Below are 25,300 nucleotides of genomic sequence, written 5' to 3' on the forward strand. Positions count from 1 at the left end.
GGGGGAAAGACTCCGTGCTGAGCACGCCTCAACCCCAGCTGCAGGTGAGTGCCGGCCGAGGGGGCTCTTCTTTCCTCGTTATCTCGCCGGTTTGTGCCCCACAGCTTCCCTCGCCGCCTTCCCAGAGCTTCATCGGAAGCCGCCGGGGCCGAGAGCCCGGCGGTGAGGCCCCCTCCTTCCCTCCCTCCCTGTTTCCCTCAGCGCCGCGGCCGGCGGGTGGCCGTGAGGCGGAGCCGCCGTGTGGCGGCGGGGCGGAGGCGGGCCCGGTGGCGGCGGCGGCGGCGGCCCCGCAGTGTCGGGCGCTGCCCGGCAGGGGGCGCTGTGGCCGCCCGCGCCTCTCTCGGCTCGTCTGGGAGCTGCGCTGCCAGGAGCCCCCGCGCGCCCGCCATATTGGCGCCCGCGCCGCAGCCGCTGCGCCTTGTTCCTCCATTGCCTCCCGGCGCGGCCCAGCGGAGCCCGGCGGGGGACGGGACGCGGGCGCCGCCGGCGGGCGGGGAGCGGGGCTCGGAGGCCGGGAGGAGCCGGGAAGGAGCCGGGCCCGCGGCCCTGCTGCGCCAGCCGCCATGGCGAGGAGGCCCGGCGGCTCCTGAGGCGGGCGCGCACGCACGCAGCGAGCCAGGCTGAGCCCCCTCCCGGCCGCCATCAGCCGCGAGAAGCCGCCCGGCCCCTTCCCCGCCGCGACATGGAGGCCGTGAAAGCCTTCAACAGCGAGGTGCGTGACCCCCTCGCCCGGCGCGGGGAGCGGGCGGGGCCGCGGGGCCCGGCGCCTGGCCGCGGGGAGGGGGCGGGCACGGGCAGGGGCAGGGGAAGGGGAGCGGGCGCCGGGCGGCGGCTGGGGAAGGGGCCGAGGCGGTGGCGGAGCGGCCTCCGCCCCGGGAAGGTCGGCCCGGGCTGGGGCGGGGCGGGGGAGCGCTCCCGGGGGGCTCCCAGCCCGCGGAGGGCTGCTGACAGCCTGCGGGGAGCGGGAGGAGGCTGAGGGGGGAGAGGATGCAGCGGGGGAGGCCTCCCCGCCGCCCCCCGGGGGGCTCCCCGCGCACCAGGCCCCCTGCAGCCGCCCTCGGTCCCCGGCTCTTCTCCGCCTCGCGGAGCTGCCTCGTTGAAGCAAGGGGCCGGGGAGGCCCGGAGGCTCGCCTGGGTGGTCGGGGCGGCAGCAGGCGTTGTTCCTGCGCGCCTCGCCCCGCGCTGGCCCTGCTGCACCTCGGCGCTGCGAGCCGCATCGCCGGGGAGGGCTGGCCAGGGCGGCGGGCGGGGGCACGGCGCGGGGCTGCTCCCCGGGCCCCTGGTCAATGTTTCCTTTGTCGCGAGGCCGCTCTGGCGACAACTGGTCCGCTCCTCTTCACCGCAGGAGTTTGTATGGCTTACCTGAGAAAGTTGAGGTGAGAACAAGGAAACAAAACACCTACTAAGTCGTGTGTCATAGGAAACCGGACTTACACATGTGTTAAAGATAGAAAGTATCAGCGCTGACTACAATGTACACTTCTGCACGCTGCCCAGTGTGGGAGCTCCAGGTGGCCCTCACTCTCCAGCCCCAGCATACAAGTGACATGGTTGTAACAACTTAAAAGAACACAATGTTATTTTTTTATTATTATTTTTTATCCAAGTGATGTGCTAATATGCTAGCGCTGTTATTTCTATAAGCCAAAACACATTTTTTACGGGTTTTAAAACAGGCGGGTACTTCCTTATAACTCAGTAGCGGTTGAGTAGCCATAACCGACATACAATTCTAGGTCTGGTGTGTAATGTAATTTAAATTCTTAAGTGGAAGAATCACAATAACCACTAAAAGAAAAATAAGGTACTACAAACTACTTTTTATTTTTGAGTTAGCTTATATACTTTATTCTTAGGTAGGGAAAAGGAAAAGTCTGGTCACAAGATCAGAAGAGCATAAACAGATTACAACCTTTGTCTTACGCACACTTGCTAGTGTGAGCAAAAGTTTTCCCTTCCATATTGGAAAACCACTTCTGGCTGACTTGCTGTATGCCCAGGTATAAGTACCATCAAAATGATTAACTCTGAAGACTTAGGGTGAAAATCATAGTGAAGAGGAGAGTTTTAGGATATGCCTTAAATCTTTTAAGTGATTGAAAAAGAGTATGCTTTGAATTGTTGAAAAAGAAAACACAGAAGATGAAGTTATGATGTTTTGATCGTTTTTTTTCCCCTATGGCATTAATAGACAGCATCTATGATAAGACTTGTTTTTATGATTTCTTTCTGTTTTGGTTTAACCTATGTCTCTGTATTGGAATGCAGGAAGGCTTTAAAGATACTATTACCAAAACCCTTATCCTAGAAGTAAACAATACAAAACTTGCTGTGTTTGCGGAGTCCTGAGTATAATTGCTAGCCACTCCAACATCTCTGTACCCAATGCAGAACTTGATTTTATCTTAACTGTTCGTAATTGTTTCTGGTCTAACTGACCTGTGCACATCTTGCATTTTAGAACTGTGAATGTGGCTAATAAATATTTTAAATAGCTGAAGTGGATGAGTCCAAAGGTTGTAGTCTATACTATACCTAAATACTTTAGATTAATTTACTTCACTTCTAAAATTCCTTTTCTTTGTTTGTATGATGATTTAAGGTCATGTTATACTCGAAAAATGACGTCAAAATTCCATTCTAGGGATTTGGGGCTTAAAATAGATGTAGATTAAATTTAGCAGCAGATGGGATAGACTTGTAGGGGAAAACAAAACAAAATAAAAAACAAACAACCTTTTACCATGCCTTCTCTTACGTGGTTTGCATTCAGTTAACAATTTTACGGTAGTTGATGTAGTTTATGTAATTTACCAGTGAAATCTAGGTGATGCTTTAGAAGGAACATTCCAAATAAATTTAAACACTTAAATCTGCACTGTAGGTACTTCTACTGTTTGTTTCTTGTTTTTCAGGGAAGGAGTTGTTGTTTGGATTCTGCAATGAAGCTAAAATAAAGACAGCTGTCCATCTAGATAGTGTAGATGGCTCAAAATGTATGTGTAACCTGAGCAAGATCCCATATTATGGCTGTCCTGTACAGTAGGCACAATTGAAATCATTAGCATAGAGCGGTCATTAATTTGTTTAGAAAGAAATATCTCAAGTTTCCTTGAACGCCAAGTACTGGAAGTAATGCCTGCTGTTGCGGAAAGTTGTTCCATGTCCAGTGATGATACTTGGCATTGTCAGTGCTGTGCCTAATTGTGTATATAAAATTAGCTCTAGCATTTAAAGTCCTGGGAAAGGTAAATTTGAAGATGAGAAATAATCATACTGACAAGTAAAACACGCTCAGTATTGTTCTATTGCAATGGTTGATACTTTACCTTTGAGTAAAAATTGAACTAAAAATACAATATTAACTGACTTGGTATACCAGTATTTGCTAGTGTTTTATACTGTACAGTTTATCATTTGCTACAGTTGACATCCTAAAGTTTCGCCACTGCAGAATCTTTTTTTTCCAAGTCTCAGTTCAGGCCCTGAGCTTTTTCTGAAAAGTACAGCATCAAAGTCAAGAACAGGTCTTGACAGAAGAAAACGGCTTAAATGTTTCAAATTCTTTATACGTTCCTTAAAAGGTATTTTGTTAAAAAGAATTCAGATGGACTAGAGACAAGCATGCTTTCTTGCAGAGTGCCAGCACGAGGATAATAGTGGTTTAATTGCAAACTTAAGTAATTAAAAGCTAATGTTTGTTATATAGTTCAGTGTTAAAGCCTTATTGTCAGTTTCAGAGCTAGCCATTCTCAAATCAGTTTCAGATACTGTGCCTGAAATTGTTTGGGGGTGCTATACTCCAGTTTTCATAAAATATTGGAATTTAATTTAGGGAAAACAGAGATTACAGATTAGTTTTAAATACAATATAAACTGGATATTTGAAGTAATACTTTGTTAGCCACATTAACTGCATCTTCTATGCATTTCTTGTCTTAAGCAGCACAATATATTACTGACATTGAAGATTCAATTTTTAATTGGGAAACTGTATATTTAGAGAGGAAAAAAAAAAAAGGAAAAAAACAAATCTTCTCCCTGAACACCAGAGACACCAAGAAGAAGAAACTTATCTGTACAGTAGGGTATTGGTCTTTTTTATATACAAGTGGATTGAATGGAAAAATAAGTATCATGAAGACATGGAAGTATTTGAAGGGGAGGATGCACACAAAGCACTCTAAAAATAAGTTAGTGATTATAGTTTGCATAAAGAGTGATATTGGTTCCTGTGCCTTTTGTCTTGTTAATCTAAATGTCCTCTAGGTGAAAGAGCCCTAATTAAAACACACACAGAATTGTTAGGCTGGACTTCAGCTGTTATTAGCAGTGCAAGAGGTTGTCTGCACACAGGTCATCATAAAATGAGCTCTTGGTGTGCAGAATGGTTGTGAGAGCCATTAAAGATGAGAGGAAGGGATATGTAAAATCAGCGTTACGTTTGGGTTAACTGCTGCTTCTGAAGTTTGTCAGTGGCCTGAGTGTAGCAGTCACTGATCATTTGCTGGTGATGCAGTTAAATATAAATATACTCAACTTAACTTAATTGTCTGTTGGTCACCTTTACCATGAGGTTTCTTTAGAGGGTAATGTTGTAGGTGGCAGCGAGGAACAATTCAGTTAGCTGGACTGAGAAACAGTTCAGAAATGGGAGCAATGGTGACAGCAGGGAACAGTTCAGAATGTGCCCCTTGGAAATAACCCACATTTTAATTACCTGTTGGAGAATATAGGTGCATGAAAGTACAGAGGTGTAAGTCAGTTGTTCTATTTTAGTATGCTTTATTTAAATGGCATATTCTAAAAATCACCAAGGCAGCTTTTTCACAAAAGAATGCCAGTTGATGCTAAAAAAAGCAAAATGGTATGCCTCATAAAGATGCTAAATAGAGATTGACTCTGAATAGCTGGGGAGAGTGATAAAAAGGATTCTCTTTGAAAAGAGGAGCCAGGGCTTTGATTAGTGCAAGTAGTGATACTAGCAGTTGTGAATGAGGAACAGTGAAAGGGCATGTAAGCTACTCCAGGGCAAGTTATTTCTTAGACCCTGCTGCACGTTTCACGGTAGCTGAAGCACCTGAAACATCTGCAGAGTTGGTGGTGGTGGTGGTTTTTTCTTACCACTGAGCAAATGAGAAATCCTGTCTGTTTCCTTTTCTCTCTTGCTAATAGTTTAACGGTGGTAGAAAAGTGCAACCTGCTTTCACATCCTCTGCTGTTTTGAATAATTCTGCAACTGTTACACTTGAAGTTTTCTTATTTTTTGTTTATCTGATACTGCATTTATCGTCTGAGATTCATAACTTTTATTGTAGCAAATTGGGATGAAAACTTTTGTTTTACCTCCTATTCTTAATTTTCAGAATAAAAAAACCAACCTGCTATATTTGCATCTGCACATAGACGCATCTGGAAAGTTGGCTCCATTTTTCATTCTTAACCTCCAACTTGGATTTAAAAAAGTTCTTCAACTTTATTTTGCTTCATAAACCCATAGTGCACCTCAAAGAAAAAACACTGAATCTGCAGAAATCATATGAATTCCCTTAAAATACAGCAAAACATTTAGAAGTTTGTTAATTTCACTTTTGGGGGGATTTGAAGAGCAATACTGGTGAAATGTAAATACTTCACAAGGTTGTTTCCCAGCAAGAGTTGACCTATTCACCTTTTTGTTAAAGGTGTATATGGACAGAAATCACTTTTCTCATCAGGACCTAGTAAATATGAAAATGATGTTTCACCTGATTAAACGTCTCTGTGTGTGCTGAATAAATATTTATAGTCTCAATATCTCATTTTCAAAACCTGATCTGATCTTTGCCTTTCTCCAGTCACAGAATCCCGAGTTCTGGCCTTGTAAATGATAATGCAATGATGTGTTAAAGGCCCCAAATATTAGCCTTCTTTTCTGCATATATTGCTCAAGGACCTCGCATCTTTTGTGAAGTATCATAGGGCAGACTTCGATTATTTTTCTGCCTTCTATGCATACATTTTATATTTCTGCTTAAACCATGATCTGGATTGGATCCCTGTGTGCTTGGAGGAGGTGGGGGGCGGTAATGTAGACCTCTGGATTCTGGTAATGCTGCTGGGTTGTGACCGGGTAGTTCCAAGTATCGGTCCTGTTTGCTGTTCATTTAGAGCACAGCAAACCATTTTGCAGTTGAACACAAATGCACTTCTGAACTCTCATGACTACAGTTCCTTTGATTTTTTTTTCACATGCTCACTAAGACCATGCCCGAGGCTATAATCTTTTGCGAAGTACTTGAAATTATCTTAACAAGTCTTATTAGAGTTTGCCATCAGCAGTCTGTTTTCCTCTGGCAGTTGTAACAGTGGAGTCTAGTAATCCAAATGACTTTCTTATAGAAAATCAAGAAACATTCAGAACAAGGGTATTTGATAAAACACGTCTTCAAATGAGATCCAGGCATTCGATTATTTTTATGAGGAATTTTTCACTTAGGAGGAGGCCTATTTTTTTTCCTTGTCTGTAAAATTGGTCCATCCCTAGACAGCCGCTGAGAAATTTGTTTCCTGAGTGGCTGACTCAGCCTTGGTTAGGGCCTGCATTCCTGGCCTCAGCAAACACCGCTGCAACCCATTGTGAGGCCTGGCCCAATGGTTTGTAATTGTCTGTTCACGTGTGCATCCAGAGGTCAGCTTGGCTTTGAACTCCAGAAACAATATTAGTCCTTGTTCTTGTAGCATAGCCTTTGGTGAATTGCATGAGCTGTTCTTCCATTTCTTCATTTCTTTGGAGCTATTTTTCTGCCATGTTTCTCTGGGAGTACTGACATGAGCAGCAGCCTACCAGGTGATTTTATTAACCCTATTCACCTGCTGCTTCTAGGCTCTAGCATGTGTTCTTGAAAAGAGCAAGAGGGTCTTCAGCTATTGCTGTACTAGTTCTAAACTTCACCTCTCTTTGCCAGCTGTACTGACCAAAACCAACCCTTTTTTATATATAAAAATATATTTTTTTTTAAATGAGTTGTTAAAATTTGGAAAAACTAAGAGGAAATGAGTAAGTTGTCACCATGACCCTCTGTCAGATTTATTCCACCATAAACATAACATATATTTCTTGTGACAGCACACTCCTTATACTGTCAGGCTTTTAGGAAGTGACCTGTCATTTGTACAGAAGTGGCAACCATGGACATACAACAACTTGACGTTGTCTTTCCACTTTTTTCAAGAGCTTGTCTACAGAGTTTAGCTGATTGTACTAGGTAGACTTTTGATGGTATGAGTTTTCTTACATTTCAAATGAATAACACTGGATTTCTGCTTTTCTTTTTCTAGTGTTGTGATTATGCAAGCAGTAAGCTGGTGGATATTTTTCTGATGCTTTGACATATGGAAATATAATGAACGTATTTAAGTTAATAAAACATATATATTGAAGATAAGGCACCTGCAGCAACTCCACTTTCTATGTATCAAAAGTAGTAATACATTTTAACCAGTTTATAGTTTTGACAGCCAGTGCTCTGGTTCCCGTTTACAATACTAGTATAAAAGATGTGTTGCAGAGGAGGAGCAGAGCTTAGATCCCGAAGGCAGTAGCAGCAAGGAGCGCTGGTTTGGGTGGGTGGCGACTGAGCATAATCACAGCAACAGCGGAGTTTGAAGGCACCCGTTTCTGTTTCCTTGTGTTTGTTTATTTTGAAGTTCTGTCTTAATTATCACATCTGTTTTGAAAGATTGGAGTAAATACTTCTTTTGTGAGCACTGATTACAGCTGCACAAGGTATTTTATAAAAGGCACTGAACAGCTGTATTACGTTGTTGAACTGGAATTTATAATTGAAATAACATGCATTTTTGGGAAAGATATTTCAGCAGATCCATCTTCTTGTACTGTTTGGCCTAGGGTTCTGTGTTTCCACATATTCGTTGATTTGGATTTGAGTGGTCAGGGTTTCCTTCTATTTTGGAGGGTTGGGAATTTGGAAGGTTTGGAGGGTGGGGGAATTATTAGTTACTTTTAAAAACAGAATTGATTACATGTATCCTTTGCTTTCCATCCCTAGTATTCTGTTTCTTGGAAGTACAGAGTACTTTCAAATGAATGCTGCTCATTCTAAACTGTTGCTTTAAAAATCTTGGCCTTATAGAATGTTTTATAGAGCTTTCTTGGCAGATCACTTAGAAACTAGTAGGATAGATAGAAAATATAAATTTAATATTTTTGTTGTTGACGTGATTGAAGTTTTAAAAAGAGAAATAATCATGTTTATACGGGTCTTTGCATTTTCCAAAAATCAAGTCCAAAGAGCTTACAATATATTAAACAGAATATTGAAATCTTATGGAAAGATCTGATCAAATAGAAGTTTTTCAGAATACTAAATCTCCTATACATATCAACAAAACCAAGCTGGTTTGTATGGAAAGGAATAGGTTATTCTCTAGATGACAACTACAGGTTACCTGTTGATTTTAAAGCTTGGTAATTAGATAAGCTTCTTAGGTTGCTTCTTAATTTTCAGAAATTTGAAGTGAAACAGCAGGAAAAGAGAAATATATGTATTTAACAAATGTGTTGGTTACAGAGAAATCCAACCTGCTACAAAACTTTTTTTTTTTTTTTTATTACTATTTTGAATCATGAAGTTTCATTAGGAATGCAGGGAATTTTAAGCTGTACCTAAGGAGAAATCCTTTTGTACTGATTTCAAAGTTAGCTTTTCTTGTAAGCCCTGTAAGCAGTTGGCAAGGAAAATATTTAGCTCTTTGATTTTCAAAACATTTAGGATCTGTCCCTGTACTTTGTGTCTTAAAATTGTAGAGGTGTGATTATATTTAGACTTCTCAAAGGCACCTAACTTCATACTACACTCCATTCTTCCAAATCAGGACGTTGCGGCAAGAAGAGAGGGCACTTCTCCAGTGAGGGCAGCCTGTGAGCTGGCCTCTGGTATCCTGCAGGCTGATGTTGTCCCTGAAGATGATAAATTTTTCTGTTGGTGGCATAGAATTAGCTGTAAATCATGCAAAAATGTTAATGATGGAAATGAGCAGTGTGGCAGGAATGAGGAGGGAATTACAGAAAGTGAAATAGCCCTTTTATGTTCCCTGCTTTCTTATGCAATATTCTTTCAGGGGTCATGTGGACCTGTTGATCAATCATCTTTCTGTTGTTGGGAGCTTGGGCTATGGTAAAGCACTTAGTCTTGCCTAGCTATTCTTTGTGGCCCATTTAGTTTTGTCTAAGCTTTTTTGTTCCCATGCAGTCAACATCTTCAGCTAGTAAAAGGAGAATAAGAGGAATTGTATTTTATGGCTTGTTAAAGATCTGGGGGCAAATAAAGAATGTTCTAGAGGCCTCTATTCTGAACTAAACATCTGTTTCTTAGTTGCAAGCAATTCAGGAGGCTAGATTGGAATCCAGCTTTCTTCAAACTGTAGTTTTAGGTTCGTAGTCTATTCGTACAGAGCAGGTTATACTAACAGGACTTAGAAGCTTTCTTTGAAAGTAGTAAACAAGAGGATTTAGAGAAAATTGTAAATAGGCTGTAGTACGGTTTACGGCTCTAAAATATGAAAATTGAAATGGATTTTTGTCACTCCATCTCAGATTTGTTCACGCTCAGTAAACTCGTTGTGTTTCCTCGAAATGAAATGGGTAGGAGAAGGATTAAACAAAGGCAGTGATAGTAGTACCTGCCTTCGTCACATGCTGAAGAGTTCTTGGCTGGAGTCTGGCTTGTTGGCTCTCCACTTTATTTTACTCAACTGTTTACACACCCTGTTAGGGTGAGTATTCAGATGGCTTCTGCAAACATAAACATGTGGAGAGTAGTATATAATACGACTGACATGTAGGGACTAAGCTTTTTAAGCAAGTGTTCTCAGTTGCTTTTAAATATTTTATAAATCAATTAAGTGTAAAGGCAAAAGGAAAACACTGGGATATCAAACATATTGAATGCTATTTTTGTGCTTTAATATAAACAGTGTTATGCACTTTAAGTGTTTGAAAACAGCTGTACTAGGATGGTTGCTGTTGAATTGCAACCCTGTCTTGTTCTGTGCTTTTTTCTAATGTTGGATTGTGGCAACTCACATTATTTTTCATTGATTACTGGAATAAAAGAGCTTTTAATTGTTCTTATTTCAAACTAAAATGTTGTATGCAGAGTGGAGTGAGCACCTGTTGTTCTGGTCATCTTACATGCACGTCTTTGATCTGCAGTTTAAATTTTTTGTGTAGCTCACAGAGGATGTGCTAATTGGGTTCAAATAACAGTTCTCACTGGTAGGTCCTAGTCAGCTCCGATCAAAAATCTTATTCACTGAGGGATGGGCTCAAGTAATTTAAGTAACTTTTCTAGACAGTAAAATTGAGGAGAGCGTATAAAATGCAACATAATAAAACTTGTTGATTATATCTCATTTTTTAAAGCAATGACTGACAATACTCTTTTCTTGTTCTTTGCAGTGTGGTGATGTAGATAATTTGGTAAGCAATTCAGTGACTATTTCTGTATATACAGTTGGATTTGATTGATCTCTAATGCTATTGAATTGTGAAAAAAAAATGTTAATCTGTATTAGCCATGACTTTGAAGTATTTGTTTTGTCTTTACTTGAAAATTGCAAACATTTATTGTTGTATATTATGTCTGGTTAGTGTTGTTTCCTGGTAGCATCCAGGACCAAATGCTTCAGAGAAAAAAAATATTTCAGTAGAGGTATATGTAATTGATATCCCAGATATCAGTTCTGGACTTGATCTCACACTAAAGATTGGTCTGAGTCCTAAAGTATTAATAGCAAAATGTTTATTCCCTTAGTAGTAACAATGCTGTAACTAATGAGTTAGAAGGATGAGTATCTGTTCCTTTAGATCAAACCAGAGGTGTGCATAGCTTTCAGTCCTTCTGGTGGCAAAACTAGTCTTGTGTGAAAAAGTTATTTCCTACCTGTTCTTTTCTTGCTTTTATAAGGCCATGACCAGAGTAAGAAAATGAACCTAATACTAAGGAAGCTTTATTTTAAGAAAGTTAGCACTTTGTTCTGATTTTTATTCAAGATATCACTATAGTAGGGAAACAGCTGTCTGGTTCTCTTGTGTGTTGAATAGGAGCGGTGAAAGATCTCAGAATGAAATGCTGGGCTTTGTAGAGGCATAGTATGCCAGTGCCTTCCATGGAAGTGCAGTAAGTTGCTCTGTGGGCGATGGACCATAGAGGATGTAGTTCATTTCTATGCTGCCTCGTCTTCATTGGAGAAACTTTAGATTGTAGCTTAGCAGTGTATAGCATATTGCCTTGTAAATTACAGTTTTTTACAGTAAAGTTCACTTTTAACAGATATTTATGATAAAATTATCTTTTTTTAGCACATCTTGAATTACAATTCTGATATTATATGCATTACTGAACAATCAAAATTCGAAAAATTGCTGATGAATTCCTAGACTTTCAGTAATCCTTCTCCTGAAGACCACTTCTATTACCATAATTAAAGTAAGAAAAACAGCAGAAATTCAATGCTTTAACTACAGTATCAACCTGATCTTTGTCTTTACCCCATTCACAATATATAATTTATACGGTTCATTAAATCGTTGAGTAAGCTCATGTGTCTTTTTTTTTTTTCTTTTTACTTCAAATTTTGGAGATAAGACTACAATTTATATAAAATGACATTGAGAAAAGAAAGTATTAGTAATGTGGTTAAGTCCTAACTCTTGCATATGCTAGAATACTGGCTTTTACATAGTTTCTTATGTGTCAGTGTCATTGCCTTTTGTTGTTCAAAGCATTAAGTTGTTATATCAGAGACAGGAAAATGCAAAATTGTGAATGTAATTGGCTTTACCTTTCAGCCTCTTCTTTCTCTGGATATGTTACTTAAATCTAGATTTTTGGGGTAGAATCTATGTAACTTTGTATTTGGAACCTATTACTTCTGGAGATGCATGAGGAAATTACTTTTTTTTTCTTTTTTTTTTTTTTGTCCAGCAAATGCATACAAAACCTTTCTGAGGCCAATTTCCTATATATTCCCAGATTAAATCTGTTGACTACAAGGGAGAGGGTGCTACAAGAGAAACACTTCTTAAAGATGTGATAGTAAAAGCTGACTCTTAAGGCTTCTTTTTTTTTTAACCAGTGCAATAACAAGAGAAATATCAGTTGAAGGTAATGAGAAATAAGTACCATAATTTGTATTTGTCTGAAGCAGTTCCCAAATGGATATAAAATGAGAAAGAATCATTGTGATTTTTATGAGGGAAAATGGTATGTCATATATGTATGAGAGTTCTTTCAGAAAATCTGTAAGCATGTGGACAAGGGAGAACCAGGTGATGCTAATTACTGGGATTTCCAAAAGGTAGTTGGCAAGATCCATCCCCAAAAGTTTGAAAAGTTGAATTGCATGGAGAAAGAGCACATCTTGAAACTGTATAGATAGCTGCTAAAAGGGGAAGTGGGAGAAAAGACTATATGTAGAAATAAATTCCTTTTTGATGATGGAATCGTATGCATACTTATGCTGGGAATCCATGCATTTCAATATATTTATAAATGCTGTGAAAAAGGGGTTAAACATTGATGCAACCAGATTTGTTGGTTGTATTAAGTTATTTGGGATAGTGATAATGAAAGGCTAACCATGAAGGATTGCAAAGTGATGTTGCCATACTGACTGTTAGATGGCAGACTGCAGTTGCAAATCTTGCAGTTGAAATAAAAAGGCCTGTTAAAACTTCAGCAGTAATCAAAACAGCAAACAGGATCCCAAAAATGTTTAGGAAAGAAATAAAGACTCATTATACTGACATTACATCCATATTTTATGTCATGTGCAGTATAGTTTCCACCTCATATGACCATTCTGGCAGAACTACATACATAGAGAAGGGCAGAAAGGACAGTCAAAGGAATGACACAGGTTTGTATGAGAAGTTACTAAATATTAATACTCTTTTCAGGCTAGAACAAAGGTGATAGAAGGATGATAAGATAGTGGTCTAGTTCCCATTCTTTTTCCCTGCACTAGTGATGTGCCTCAGTAAATAATGTATTTTCTACTATATCCTAGCTCAAAGAAAAGGAGAAGAGGTTACCAAAAAAGTCAAAACCCACAAAAACATAACCAAAAGAGAGAGAAGGTAAAAAAATAAATAATAATGAGAAGTGAGAAGAGTGTTAAGATTTTTTTTTTTTTTAAAAAAAAAAAGGAAGAAAGAAAAAAAGAGAGAGAGAACTGCAGAGGAATAGAGAGAGCCCAGCAGGCCTGATCACCACCACCACTTCTTGGAAGGGTCCAAGTAGGCATGGGGGCCCTGTGATGATGCTCAGCCCAGAGGTGTGATCAGACAGGGAGCTTGACATGTCTGTCATGTCTCTTGTCAAGCTTCCCACTCCTCCTGGCACTTGAAATGTCCAAGTTGACTAGGACTCCGTAAGAGTTGACAAGAACATTCAAAGGCTTGGTGAGACTTTGGATATGGAGGGTAATAAAAAGGGAATGGAGAGCGTACCTGCAATTTCATGAGTTTCTGGAAGACCTGGAAAAGGAACCTGGCATACTGGATGTTCATCTGGTGAAAGGGTCTTCTTGCCATCGAAGGGGCATGATCCTATAAGCTCATCTGTATGGCTCAAATCCTCCAATGAGAGTTTTCCAACTTCCATTCCTCTTAAGCAGTAAACTTGGTAAACAGTATGAGCCACCACATTGGTGTTTTTTCACCCTACTGTGGCACTGTCATGCTCCTTAATATTTTGGTGCGTCACAAGGCCAACAAGTTGGAGAGGTGAAACAGTTGGATAAGGATGGTTTTGGAGGCATGATTATGAAGTGAATTGGTTAGCTGTTACACAGTCTGTTGAAGAGACTTGGAGAGGAAGTAGTGGTAGTTCTGGAGACATCATATAGGTGTGACCCTCTGTGTGTCTCAGTTACATTTCTGTACTGTTGAGTTAGCATAAGAGCTTTTAAAATATGTTTTTACAATTAAGACAGTAACAAAAGCAGGTTGACAAGACAGTCTTACAAGACAGCAAGAAACCACACCCTTTTAACAACTACCAGCTACTATGATCAGCTTGAAGACTCTCAGTGCTATCTGTCTGATAAGCTGCTACTTGCTTACGTGGCCATTTGGCTGGCACCTGATTCTTACCTGGTCAGATCATTACCCTGGGAATAGCTTTCATTGAGACAGATCAGTGTTTGGTGATAAGTGTATCTTTGCAGACTCATTTTGTCTTCCCTTTAAAGTTTTCCTAGTGATTTATATTCAGTGGTTAACCAAATGTGAAGACTTCTATCAAAGGTTTATTGATTGTCCCCCAACTAATTATCAAAGTGGTGGTGTCAGGGCATGACTAGATGGAATCATCATAAAGCTAGGCTGTAAAACAGCTTCCCTACACCCAAATTGTTTGCAAACTGATCTGGTGTTTCCTTTAGCTATACATCACTTAGAAAAATTAATGCTTACTTCTATCTTGTAGTTTCCAATTTTGTGTGCAATGTGTTTGGAGCTGAGCAATATTCAATCATCTGGAATACCTCAGAGAGGCAGTCGGGTATTCTGTCCACAGCTTCCTAGAATAAACTAATACAACATTATATTTTCATTGCATTGCAATCAAATGTATACTAGCATCAAGTGTGCTAAGTCGAAAAATCACTGACACTTTTTATAGTAACTTGAAAATAGTCTCTTTATTTTTCTCACCAAAAAAAAAAAAATCCAAAAATTCACATGGGAAAACAGCATTTAATGTTCTTCATAACTTAATTCTCTAACTTTTTTATTTTTTTTTTCCCCCCAAAAATGTAGCCAATAGTTTGGAAATGGTTTCTGTTTTACCAGCACATGTAGACTGCTCATAACTTGTCTCCAATTGTTAGCCTTTTTTTTTTTTTGCCTCAAAAAAATGTGTAGAAGTGTAGTCTTCCTTCCTTGTTAGCACATATTCTTTGGAAGATGTTAGTTTTGCTTCCTTCAGCCTCAGATATTTCCTTCTGTGACTCAGTTCATTTTGTGTATGATAGCACTATCTACCTTTACAGAGGGAATGTCTTTCCTCTAGGTTTTTGACTAATGTGCCATAGTTCAGGAATGAACAGTAGAAAACAAAGCTTTGTATAATTTTGTTGGGGATGTTTGTAGACTTTTGTGAGGTTTTAGCCATCCTATTTATTCAAATAAGTAGGGTTATTGAAGCAGAGGAAAAAATAATAAAAATAAACAAACAAAAAACAGCAAACAAACAACAAAAAAGCAACCAGCATTCTCCCCAAGCGTTATATTTGCTTTTGGGTGACTTTACTCAGGAGAGTTTTATTCTGTCAGATTGAATCGTGGATGAATGCAGAACTCCTTGTCGTGTTACGTTTTCCTGGGCAAATGGCAGAAGACTCTTTCCTTCTCCTCGGGTATTAGCGGAGGTGGGGAAAGAATATCAGTTTTGTTTGGATTATCATATTTATTTTTAGTTCCTGGTGCAAGAAAAAAGAAAAAGATGTAAGCGTAAGTATGCAAGTCTTTCCAACTGTGAAGTTATGAAAATAACTAGAAAAAACAGGTTTTGTTGGTGGTCAGATATATATTGGTAGGGGTCAGATGCTTAAAGACATGCTATACTAATCATTTTTTTTAGTCTTTTTGGGCAAGTGTCTGGTATGGGTTGATGTTTATCCAGCAAAGTAGATAAATTACTAGTGAATGGATTTAGATATTCTTCAAAATCACTGAACCATATGGTAGCTCAACTGTTAAGCATATTTTCTGAAGTTTCCATTATGGTTTGTGTGTCTACTCCCAGGCTTTCTTCTTTCAAGCTTGTATCATAAATGTGACTGGCATGTTTCAAAAACTCTGAAACTTATTGTCTGACGTGGAAAGATTGCAGTATTTCACTTTTCAACCTCTAAAATGAGCTGTATTTCTCTTGTGGAGAAATGCAGCTTCCTGACATGATAAGACTCAAACTTCATTCAAAAGAGTTCTTTTTAACCAGGAGCTGTGTTTTATACTAGCATACAGATTGCTAGCTGTATTTTATACAGTTATTTAAAAGAGTGGGTGTGTTTCATTATGGTACCTGGGTGAAGACATATCAAGATGTTAATAACTGTTATGGGTGAGTCATGTCCCCCTGAGGCACACCAAAGCTCCCCTCCAGGGCAGGGAATTTGCTGAGGGAAACAAAATAGGCAATTGAGAGCCACCTCCACCAGTCTGGTTTTCACTTGGTCCCTGTTAATTTCATGTGGCACGCTCCTCCTCCCCCTCACCTTCCCCACAAGGCAGGGTTGCATTGGCACCTGCCATTTCCTTAGAAATCCTGCTTGAAGCTTCAACACCCTTGAAGAGCACCCTTGTTCTTAACCTGAAAGCTTCTCCGTACTTTTTATTATCCCTAATGATTTCCTGCCAACCTTGGGGATTAGAGGGGAGGGCAGAAATTCCAGAAATATTAAAGATGAGAGCGCCCTGTAGGTTAGTACAGTGTCCTAAATAATGTTGTGGTTCTAAAAGCTGTATTTACTATGGAGATTTTTCTGGTTTACTGTTGAGCTGTTGCTTTCAAAGAACCGTCTCTTGCATCAGCACATCTCATTCCTGAATGGCAATAGTCAGCTTCAAAGCCTGTGTCCACTACTTCGTGCATGCTTGCGTTTCGTTTGTTTGCCTTTTTATTGGTGGTATCGCTGATGTTCCTTTGCAGCTTTTGCTAGTCAGACTTCATCGTTCCTATCCAGAACACAGAGAACACCACAGTCCCAGCACAAACAGGACTCTGGGACTTCCTGCTGCTGTAAACAAAACGACTTATGGCTATAAATAAAATGATTTACTCAACTCACTTGTTGACTGTCCGTAAGGAGTAACTGGTTTGTCATGCTAGTGCCTGTTTAGCAGACCTTAGTTTCTTGGGAGCCTTTTGTGAGAGACCTGTGATAAATGCCTTTTGGTACACCAGGTGGGCTGTGTCAGGGATTTCTCTGTGTGCTCACGGAGCCTTCCAGAGAAGAGCAATAGTTGGGGATGCGGCTTTTCTTTACAACAGCTGTGTGAAGTTATCTGTGCCAACTAGTTCTTTTCTTTCAAGTAATTTATTTATTAATTTTTTTTTTTCTGGTACAAACATTGAACTGAACTGATAGGTGGTTTCCTAAATCTCCCCTTGAGAGAATTTCTGAGCCCTTCTCAGAAATTCCACTTGCTTCTCCTGTCTTTTAGCACAGCAAAATTGAGCCTGATTGATGTGAAAATTCAGGAATCACAGTTAGTAGTAGGTCTTTGATTCTTGAGTTCCTTCACAGTTTGGTTCTGGCAGTTCATTATTTTTCACTTTGCAAACTTTTTCTGCGCCACGTGAGGCAGATTGTGGTATGGGAAGTCTCCAGAGTTTTTCTTCAGTGCATAGATCTACAAACAGATGCAGAGGGTGGTTCTTCTGTTGGGTTTTATCTCCTGTGAGTCCTTTTGTATACACCGATTGTCTTTTAGCCCTGGAGGACCCCACGGACAGGTCTGTTACTGTTTGCCTTTTGAAAAAGGCTTAGATGTTACACATTTTCCTTGTTGTTTCTCAAACTCAGTTGCTTTATTATTTTTTTTATATTTTACTTTGCCAGCTACAGCGTGTGGCCAGTTTCTTTTTTTCTCCTTTTTGGATACCACTTCTGATTTTCTGATAGCAAACCTATCAGTTTGCTTCAGAGTGTTTCTCTGACTTTAACCACGTTGGCATTTTTTCCTAGTTTGTTTAAAGGCTTGTTTAACATGAGGGCAAGCGGTTACCTTCTGCCAGTGAGCATGAATGCCTTATAAAATCATAATCAGGAAATAATTGTAGTAAACTGTTCTGACTAATCATTTGTACAAAAGGACATACAAGAAAAAATGAGCCAGACTATAAATGCAAGTTTTAAAAATAGAAGTAGTACACATCATAAGATCACAGAATGGTTTGGAGTGGAAGGGGCGTTGAAGACCACCCAGTTCCGACCCCCTGCCATGGGCAGGGACACCTCCCACCAGACCAGGTTGCCCACAGCCCCATCCAGCCTGGCCTTGAGCACCTCCAGGGATGGGGCATCCACAGTTTCTCTGGGCAGCCTGTGCCAGTGCCTCACCACCCTCTGAGTAAAGAATTTCTACCTAATGTCTAATTTAATCCTATCCTTTTTAGTTTAAAACCATTTCCCCTTGTCCTATCCCTACACTTCATGACAGAGTCCCTCCCCAGCTTTCCTGTAGGTCCCCTTTAAGTAATGGAAGGCCGCTATAAAGTGTCCCTGGAACCTCTTCTCCTCCAGACTGAGCAACCCCAACTCTCTCAGCCTGTCTTCACAGGAGAGGTGCTGCAGCCCCTTGGATCAGCTTTGTGCCCCTTCTGGACTCGCTGTAATGCATTCATGTCCTTTTTGTGCAGGGGACCCCAAAGCTGAATGCAGCGCTCCAGGTGGGGTCTCACAGGAGCAGAGCAGAGGGGGAGAATCACCTCCCTCACCCTGCCACCTGCACTCCTTTAGACATGGCTTAGGATATGGTTGGCCTTCTGGGCTGCAAGTGCATGTTGCTGGCTCATGTTGAGCTTCTCATCAACTAACACCCCCAGGTCCTTCTCCTCAGGGCTGCTTTCAGTCCATTCTCCACCCAGCCTGCATTTGTGTTTGGGATTGCCCTAGCCCAGGTGCAGGACCTGGCACTTGGCCTTGTGGAACATCATGAGGTTCGCACACGCCCACCTCTCAAGCCTGCCCAGGTCCCTCTGGATGGCAGCCCTTCTCTACAGAGTGTCAACCATACCACGCAGCTTGGTGTTATTGGGAAATTTGCTGAAGGTGCACTCAATCCCACTGTCCATGTCACCAAAAAAGATTTTAAAACAGCACTGGTCCCAGTACAGAATCACAGAATATTAGGGATTGGAAGGGACCTTGGAAGATCATCTAGTCCAATCCCCCTGCCGGAGCAGGAACACCTAGACCATGTCACACAAGAACACGTCCAGGCAGGTTTTGAATGTCTCCAGAGGAGACTCCACAACCCCCTGGGCAGCCTGTTCGGTGCTCTGTCACCCTCACCATAAAAAAATTTTGTCTCATACTCAAGCAGAACCTCCTATGTTCCAGCTTGTACCCATCGCCCCTTGTCCTATCATTGGATGTCACTGAGAAGAGCCTGGCTCTATCCTCCTGACACTTGCCCTTTCCATATTTATAAACATATTAAAGTCACCCCTCAGTCTCCTCTTCTCCAGGCTAAAGAGACCCAGCTCCCTTAGCCTTTCCTCGTAAAGGAGAAGCTCTACTCCCTTAACCATCCTCATGGCTCTGCGCTGCACTCTGTCAAGCAGTTCCCCGTCCTTCTTGAACTGAGGGGCCCAGAACTGGACACAGTATTCCAGATGCAGTCTCACCAGGGCAGAGTAGAAGAGGAGGAGAACCTGTTGACCTACTAACACACCCCTTCTGATACACCCCAGGGTACTGACCCCTGAGGAACACCACTCGTTACTGGCCTCCACCTGGATATGGAGCTGTTGACCACAATTCTTTGAGTGCAAACGTCCATTCCTAATCCACTAAGTGGTCCATCTGTAAAATCCATGTTTCTTCATTCTAGTGACAAGCATATCATGTGGAACAGTGTCATGTGCTTTGCACAAGTCCAGGTAGATGATGTAAGTTGCTCTTCCCCTATCCACCGGTGCTATAACCCTATAATAGAAGGCCACCGGATTTGTCAGGCATGACCTTCCCCTTAGTGAAGCCATGTTGGCTGTTGCCAATCACCTCCATATATATTTAACTCTATTTTCATATTTTACAATCCTGAATAGATGTGATTATTTTTCCTTAACTAGATTGGAAGTATATTTGATTTGTTTACATGCCTGTTTTCTTAAAAAAAAATATATAAATATATATAAAATAACACAGTCATGTATGCTAGATGAAGGAAAAAACAAACACAAAATTTCATTGCTAGAGATGCATTCAAGTCTTGCCTCTCTAGCCTAGCAATAGAGCAAGTGGAGAGGAGTCCCTGGTTGACAGTTAATAAACACAATGTACGAATTAGCTGAGGATGGAGCTAAGAACACGGGTGCTGTTGATAGGTATTCAGGAAGGCACTTGTGCATGTTAGGGTATTCAGTGAAGTGTGGTTTGGGTCTGCTTGCATTTGGATTAAGCTACCCCTGCAGGTGTCTGTGTCTTATGTAATTCAATTCAGTACAATACTAAGGATTGAGTTTAATTTTAAGAAATGACATATTTCTTAATTTCATAAGTGAAACTCGATTTTTTTCAAAAGTCTTGCATTAAGTGATGCAAAATTCAAATAGGTATTTTACACAGGGCCCTCACATTGTCCCATGCAGTATTACAGATGTTGCTCTTTCATAGTTCTTCTGCCATGCATTGATGGGCCTAAATCACTGTGTTCCAAGTGAATGTTGTTTTCAAAATAAATGTTTATAGGAAATTAAAGCTTCTTAAAGACTATTAAGAAAAAAAATATTTAGAAGAATTAAAACCCGGAACAGGTGCACCTGTTGTCCAGAAAGCCTCTCTCTAGAGAAGTGTTCTCTTAATTTTGCTGTTTTGTTTGTTTATTTTTAATGGCAGATCATTTAAACCAGAAAATACAAGGCTGCATCTGGCTCTCTGCTACCTGCCATATAATCCTGTTGTTTTGGGGCATATTCCGAATGTGTGGTACTAAGGCAACTGACTACACACAGCTAATGCTTCAGAGTCAGTTGTGACTGGTGTTTGTCTCCCAGCAGTTTCATAGCGCTCTTGATGCTTTGAACTACACCAACCATCCATTCACCCACCCACCCATCCACCTTTTTTTTTCCTGAGGATTTCAAAGCTGATGGACTGGTCAGTGTGGTCTTAGCACGTGGATGTGAGTCAGTGGCTCTGCCTCCTTGTAGCTGTGTGCCTGTGGTAGGGAGCTACAATTCCTATCTTCTGTTGGTCAGTATTTGGATTGGCAAGGCGGCTTCCTGAATCTAGGCTGGTTTCATTCTTGCTCACATATCTGAATGGCTTTTGCTAGTATTTTGAGTTTTGGGAATGCTGACGAGGAATGCATGAACTAAGGCACGCTGCGATAAAGTAAGCAAAATGTTTCTGGCACTCTAGTGGCCCCAGAAATAGTTTAGCTGTAGTTGTGTATCATCCAGCTAAGCCACTGTGTAGGACCAAATGACCTGCAGTCTGGTAAATCACCTCTGAGCAACTGAAAATTAACTGAAAGTTGAACACTGAACTGTAAGAAAAAGAAGAAACCAATTGGTTCAAAACCAATTTTGATTCTCTGCCTCTTTTGTCCCTTTTCCCAATACCTGCTGAGAACATTTACATATTTGAATTCTAGAAGGCTATTGCTTTATATATTTATTTATTTATTTGAGAAGCACATAAGTAATTCAGAATATTTTGCGACAACAAGTAGGGTTAGTTGAAAACAACCTGTTTTAACAGTTGTTGAAAAAGTGGATGTCTAGCTGTGAACTAGTTTTTCACAGTTTTAATTGAAATTCTTTCAGGCTAAAAAAACTTGCACTTCTGCAAGGACAACCGATTTTTCCAATTTGTCTTTTGACAGCTATGCAAAGTTTTAGCTAAAGCTGTTTTTGACAGGAAAGAACAGAAAAGCATCTCATGTTTGCAGTGAGAACAAATCCTTCTCTCTTGAGAACTTCCTGTTAACTTCAGAGCAATAAAATATTGTAAGCAGCTTGGGGAGCATGACCTATATTTACAATTGTCTAATCCTTTCCACTGTGTGATCCTGTTTACTCTTACATTTTACTTTGTGAAACGCAAACCATTCGGAATTATGTTTTCTCAGCTAGCTATTTGCTTAAGATTGAATGAATCTTAGGAAACTAAAGAAATAAATACATTGTATTGCTCAGGGTGTGTAGTAGGAGAGGAGGGTGATCTTTTGACTTTTTTTCATGCATGATTTTATGCAATAAACTCCAATTCTTTTTGCCTTTAAGAAGAAAATAAAGATGTTTGTATGGGCAGCCATTCCCATTATTAGGGCTCTGTTTCCAAGCCGGTGTTCTTCTAAATATACATGTTTTAAACAAAAATACAGGGTAAGCTAAGTCAAGAACATCCTTAAACCTGTTAGACATTTTGTGTCTGGTCTTGTGTATGAATGCAGCAAATACTGGATAGTACTGTGTTTGTTCACATCTAGGTTTGAAGGAGTAAAGAGCAGCATTTTTATTTTTTTTTTTCAAAGCCATATGTTGTGAATAATCATTGGTTTTCACAGCAAGTAAAGAACCTTGGATGATGGATTTCTGACTCAGTGTGAAGGATGGAGTTGCTTCCAATTACCACCTATCAGTCATAGCTGTGAAGTTAGTTCATGTACAGTTCCCAGTATGTAGCAAATTTCTGGTGAATATGTGTCACGCTGGATTGCTTTTGGCAGGAGATGTATGTACAAGTAAAAAGAACGAAGTTATTACTGCATCTTTGGAGTGATGGGGGGGAGGAGTTCCAAAACACAACTTGTATATTGTCTGTCTTCTGGCTTTTAGATATTACGAAGTTACAAATCTGTGTTGAAATTGAGAACTCAGATGGACTTTGTTTTAAGGACTTGTAGTACTTTGGATATGTTATTTCTTTTTGTTAAGTCAGTAAATGAAGGAAGTCTATGCTTTTTGCGAATGCGCTGGTTTAAGTGGTAAAAGTGGTACGTGTTTGTTTTCATTGGGCTGGAAGTTTTTGTTTTATGGAAGATAAACAAGATTGGTTTCAGTAGGCAAGTGATGATGAATATAAACATATTTGGTTAAGCATCATATTTGGTTAAGCATCTGTTCTGCTTCCATCAAGTGTGTGTACATATATATATTTTATTTTTTTTCCCTAGAAAGGAAAGCTTGATGAGAGCTGTCATGTTTGCATATCCCATGCATTTCCTTTAATGTCACCTGTGGGTGTCTGCTGTATGTAGTGCTAATAAGACCAGGTATACAGTGACCATTGCAAAGAAAAACCTGTTATCTTATAAGCATTTTGGTTGTTATGTTATATTTAATTGGGCCTTTTTATTTCTTCTTAAATGGGGGATGCCTTTGCTTCTGTAATGTATGCTTAAAATGAGATGAAAATCAGAAGTGCTATTTCATAGTGGTAAAAATACTGTATTTTTTTACTTTCTGCAATTCCAGAATATATTTCTGATCACTTTTTTCTGCTTTGTTGTTTGTTTTTTTGCAGTTGTACTCGCTAAATGATTACAAGCCACCCATTTCTAAAGCTAAAATGACACAGATCACCAAGGCAGCAATCAAGGCGATAAAGGTAAGGACTTGGCTAACTTCTTTTAATTCCCTTTTCATTTCTCATCTCTCACAATTCTGTAGCATACCTTTTCAGATGTGTTGTTCATAGATTTTATTTTTGATGTTGCTTGGATATAAGTCATTCGTAAGCTTTAGCAGTAGGACACCTAACTAAAGACTTCTCTCTCCACAAAGTAAAACTAATTGCCAAACAGCAACAAAGCAACAGAAAACAGTACTGAAAAACAATGGAGGAAAGAAGTATGTTATTAGTGTTAAGCATTAAAACAGATAGACATTAAGTGAAAGTTTGAGAGGTGAAAAATAGGATAAGCTAAAAGCAAAAAAATACATGAATTTGGTCCCTTGCTGCATTTGGTCCCTCACTGTATTTGTGAGATATGTATTTCAGCGTATCTTATGAGGTACTGGAACAGTGTAGCTCAGGCTTCCACATTTATCATCTCAGTAATATGGTTTAATTTTTTAGAGCATTTACTGAGATGATGTAGAACTATTGAGATGATATGCAAGATGATTAAAAAAAACCAACTACTCATACCATAGGAGAACTGTAACATCCACTAAATACTTTTCCTTTATATTCATGTTTTTAGGTTATTAAAGCAAATATACATGTATGTAAAATAAGTGAGATACAGAAAAATGCTATCCTTGGCAATGTTGCACTAATATCTTCAGACATGCAGTGAAATAATAGTATTTTTTTCGTGAAGGAACTACATTCTTCTTACTATATAAGAAAACGTCATTTAGAAAAAGAACAAGTGAGATTAACTTTTCCTTATGCTGTTAAATCTTCTAAGGAAAACAGCATATTCAGCTGTAGGTATTGGATTGCTGGTTAATCAACCAAAGTTTGTAATTGCAGCTTTACTGTCCATATTGCAAGACTTGAACAAGTGCATGCATCTTAAGATTTTCTCCTCTATTGAAATACTAACTTTATTTTCCAGTTCTACAAGCATGTTGTACAGAGCGTTGAGAAATTCATTCAAAAGGTAAGTCAGTAACAGGTATTTCATGTTAGCACAGAGAAAAGCTTCCTCAATTAGCATTATACAGATTATTCAAGACCATCATGTTTTATGTATACATTTTTATCACAGAACAGTGTATTTCAGTTTTCAATTGCATTCTGTTTCTGATAGTAATCAGTAGGTGGTCATAACCCATGATGCAGAAAGACAAATACTGTGTGGATTCTGCTTTAGAATTACTTCTGTAGGTATATTCATTTAATGTTAAAAGAGGCTGTCGATTAAATGAGCAGCTGACAGCGAAAGAATTGAAAGTGAGTGACAGTTACTTTTGCTTTTCTGCCAGGTTTTCCCATAGATTTTAAAGTTGAAGGTGACCTTCCATTCTCATCTTTTGTGGAGTGTGAGACGTAGCATTTCAGTTGGTAGTTCCTGCAAATTAAAACAAACAAACAAATATGGCTAGATTGGAATTAATTTTGGGGAAGATGCATTAATTATTTAAAAATTCTACATAACAAAGAGTTTTATGGTACTTTGCTTTCTTGCAACAGTTCATTATTGTTGGGTAAAACTACATTTTACCTGTAGCTGGAAATGTATGGATTCCAATTTGTAAGTTTTAAGTCATAAAAAAAGAGCAAAATTATCATTGAGTGTTAGTGAATTTCTTTGTATCTGATATACAGTGTTTGTTTAGAACCTCTCAGATTCTCTCTGATTAATAATTGAGGTGTAAAGATAATTTGTAATACTTTGTCTGTATTACCCGGTGGGGATAACTAAAGAACAATATTCCAGTCAGCCCCATTTAATATCTTTTTATTAATGACCTCAAAGATGCTAGAAATAGTACACAGAGGAGGAAGTTATGCTCACTGGGGAAGGAGAAATAACAAAAAGAATGTCTCAAGATAAATAAAAAATATAAAAGGTGAAAGAATGGAGAAAAAGAACTAATAC

The 25,300-nt window shown here is 39.8% G+C and overlaps 1 protein-coding gene across 4 annotated transcripts in view; it reads left to right on the plus strand.

The window, feature by feature from the left end:
* Positions 1-331: 331 nt before the first annotated feature.
* SCAF8 (SR-related CTD associated factor 8) overlaps positions 332-25,300 on the plus strand; it is a 92,277-nt gene continuing 67,308 nt past the window's right edge. For 3 of the 4 annotated variants that reach the window (XM_068677161.1, XM_068677160.1, XM_068677162.1), the window contains exons 1-3: positions 1,272-1,376; positions 23,272-23,355; positions 24,314-24,358. In XM_068677161.1, coding sequence (XP_068533262.1) covers positions 1,287-1,376; positions 23,272-23,355; positions 24,314-24,358 — 219 coding nt within the window. In that variant the 5' untranslated portion in view covers positions 1,272-1,286. Of the gene's footprint in view, positions 713-1,271; positions 1,377-23,271; positions 23,356-24,313; positions 24,359-25,300 lie in introns of those variants that run through there. The other variant, XM_068677163.1, reaches the window with a different exon arrangement.

This window comes from Anas acuta, chromosome 3 (assembly GCF_963932015.1).
Source record: "Anas acuta chromosome 3, bAnaAcu1.1, whole genome shotgun sequence".
NCBI lineage: Eukaryota > Metazoa > Chordata > Aves > Anseriformes > Anatidae > Anas > Anas acuta.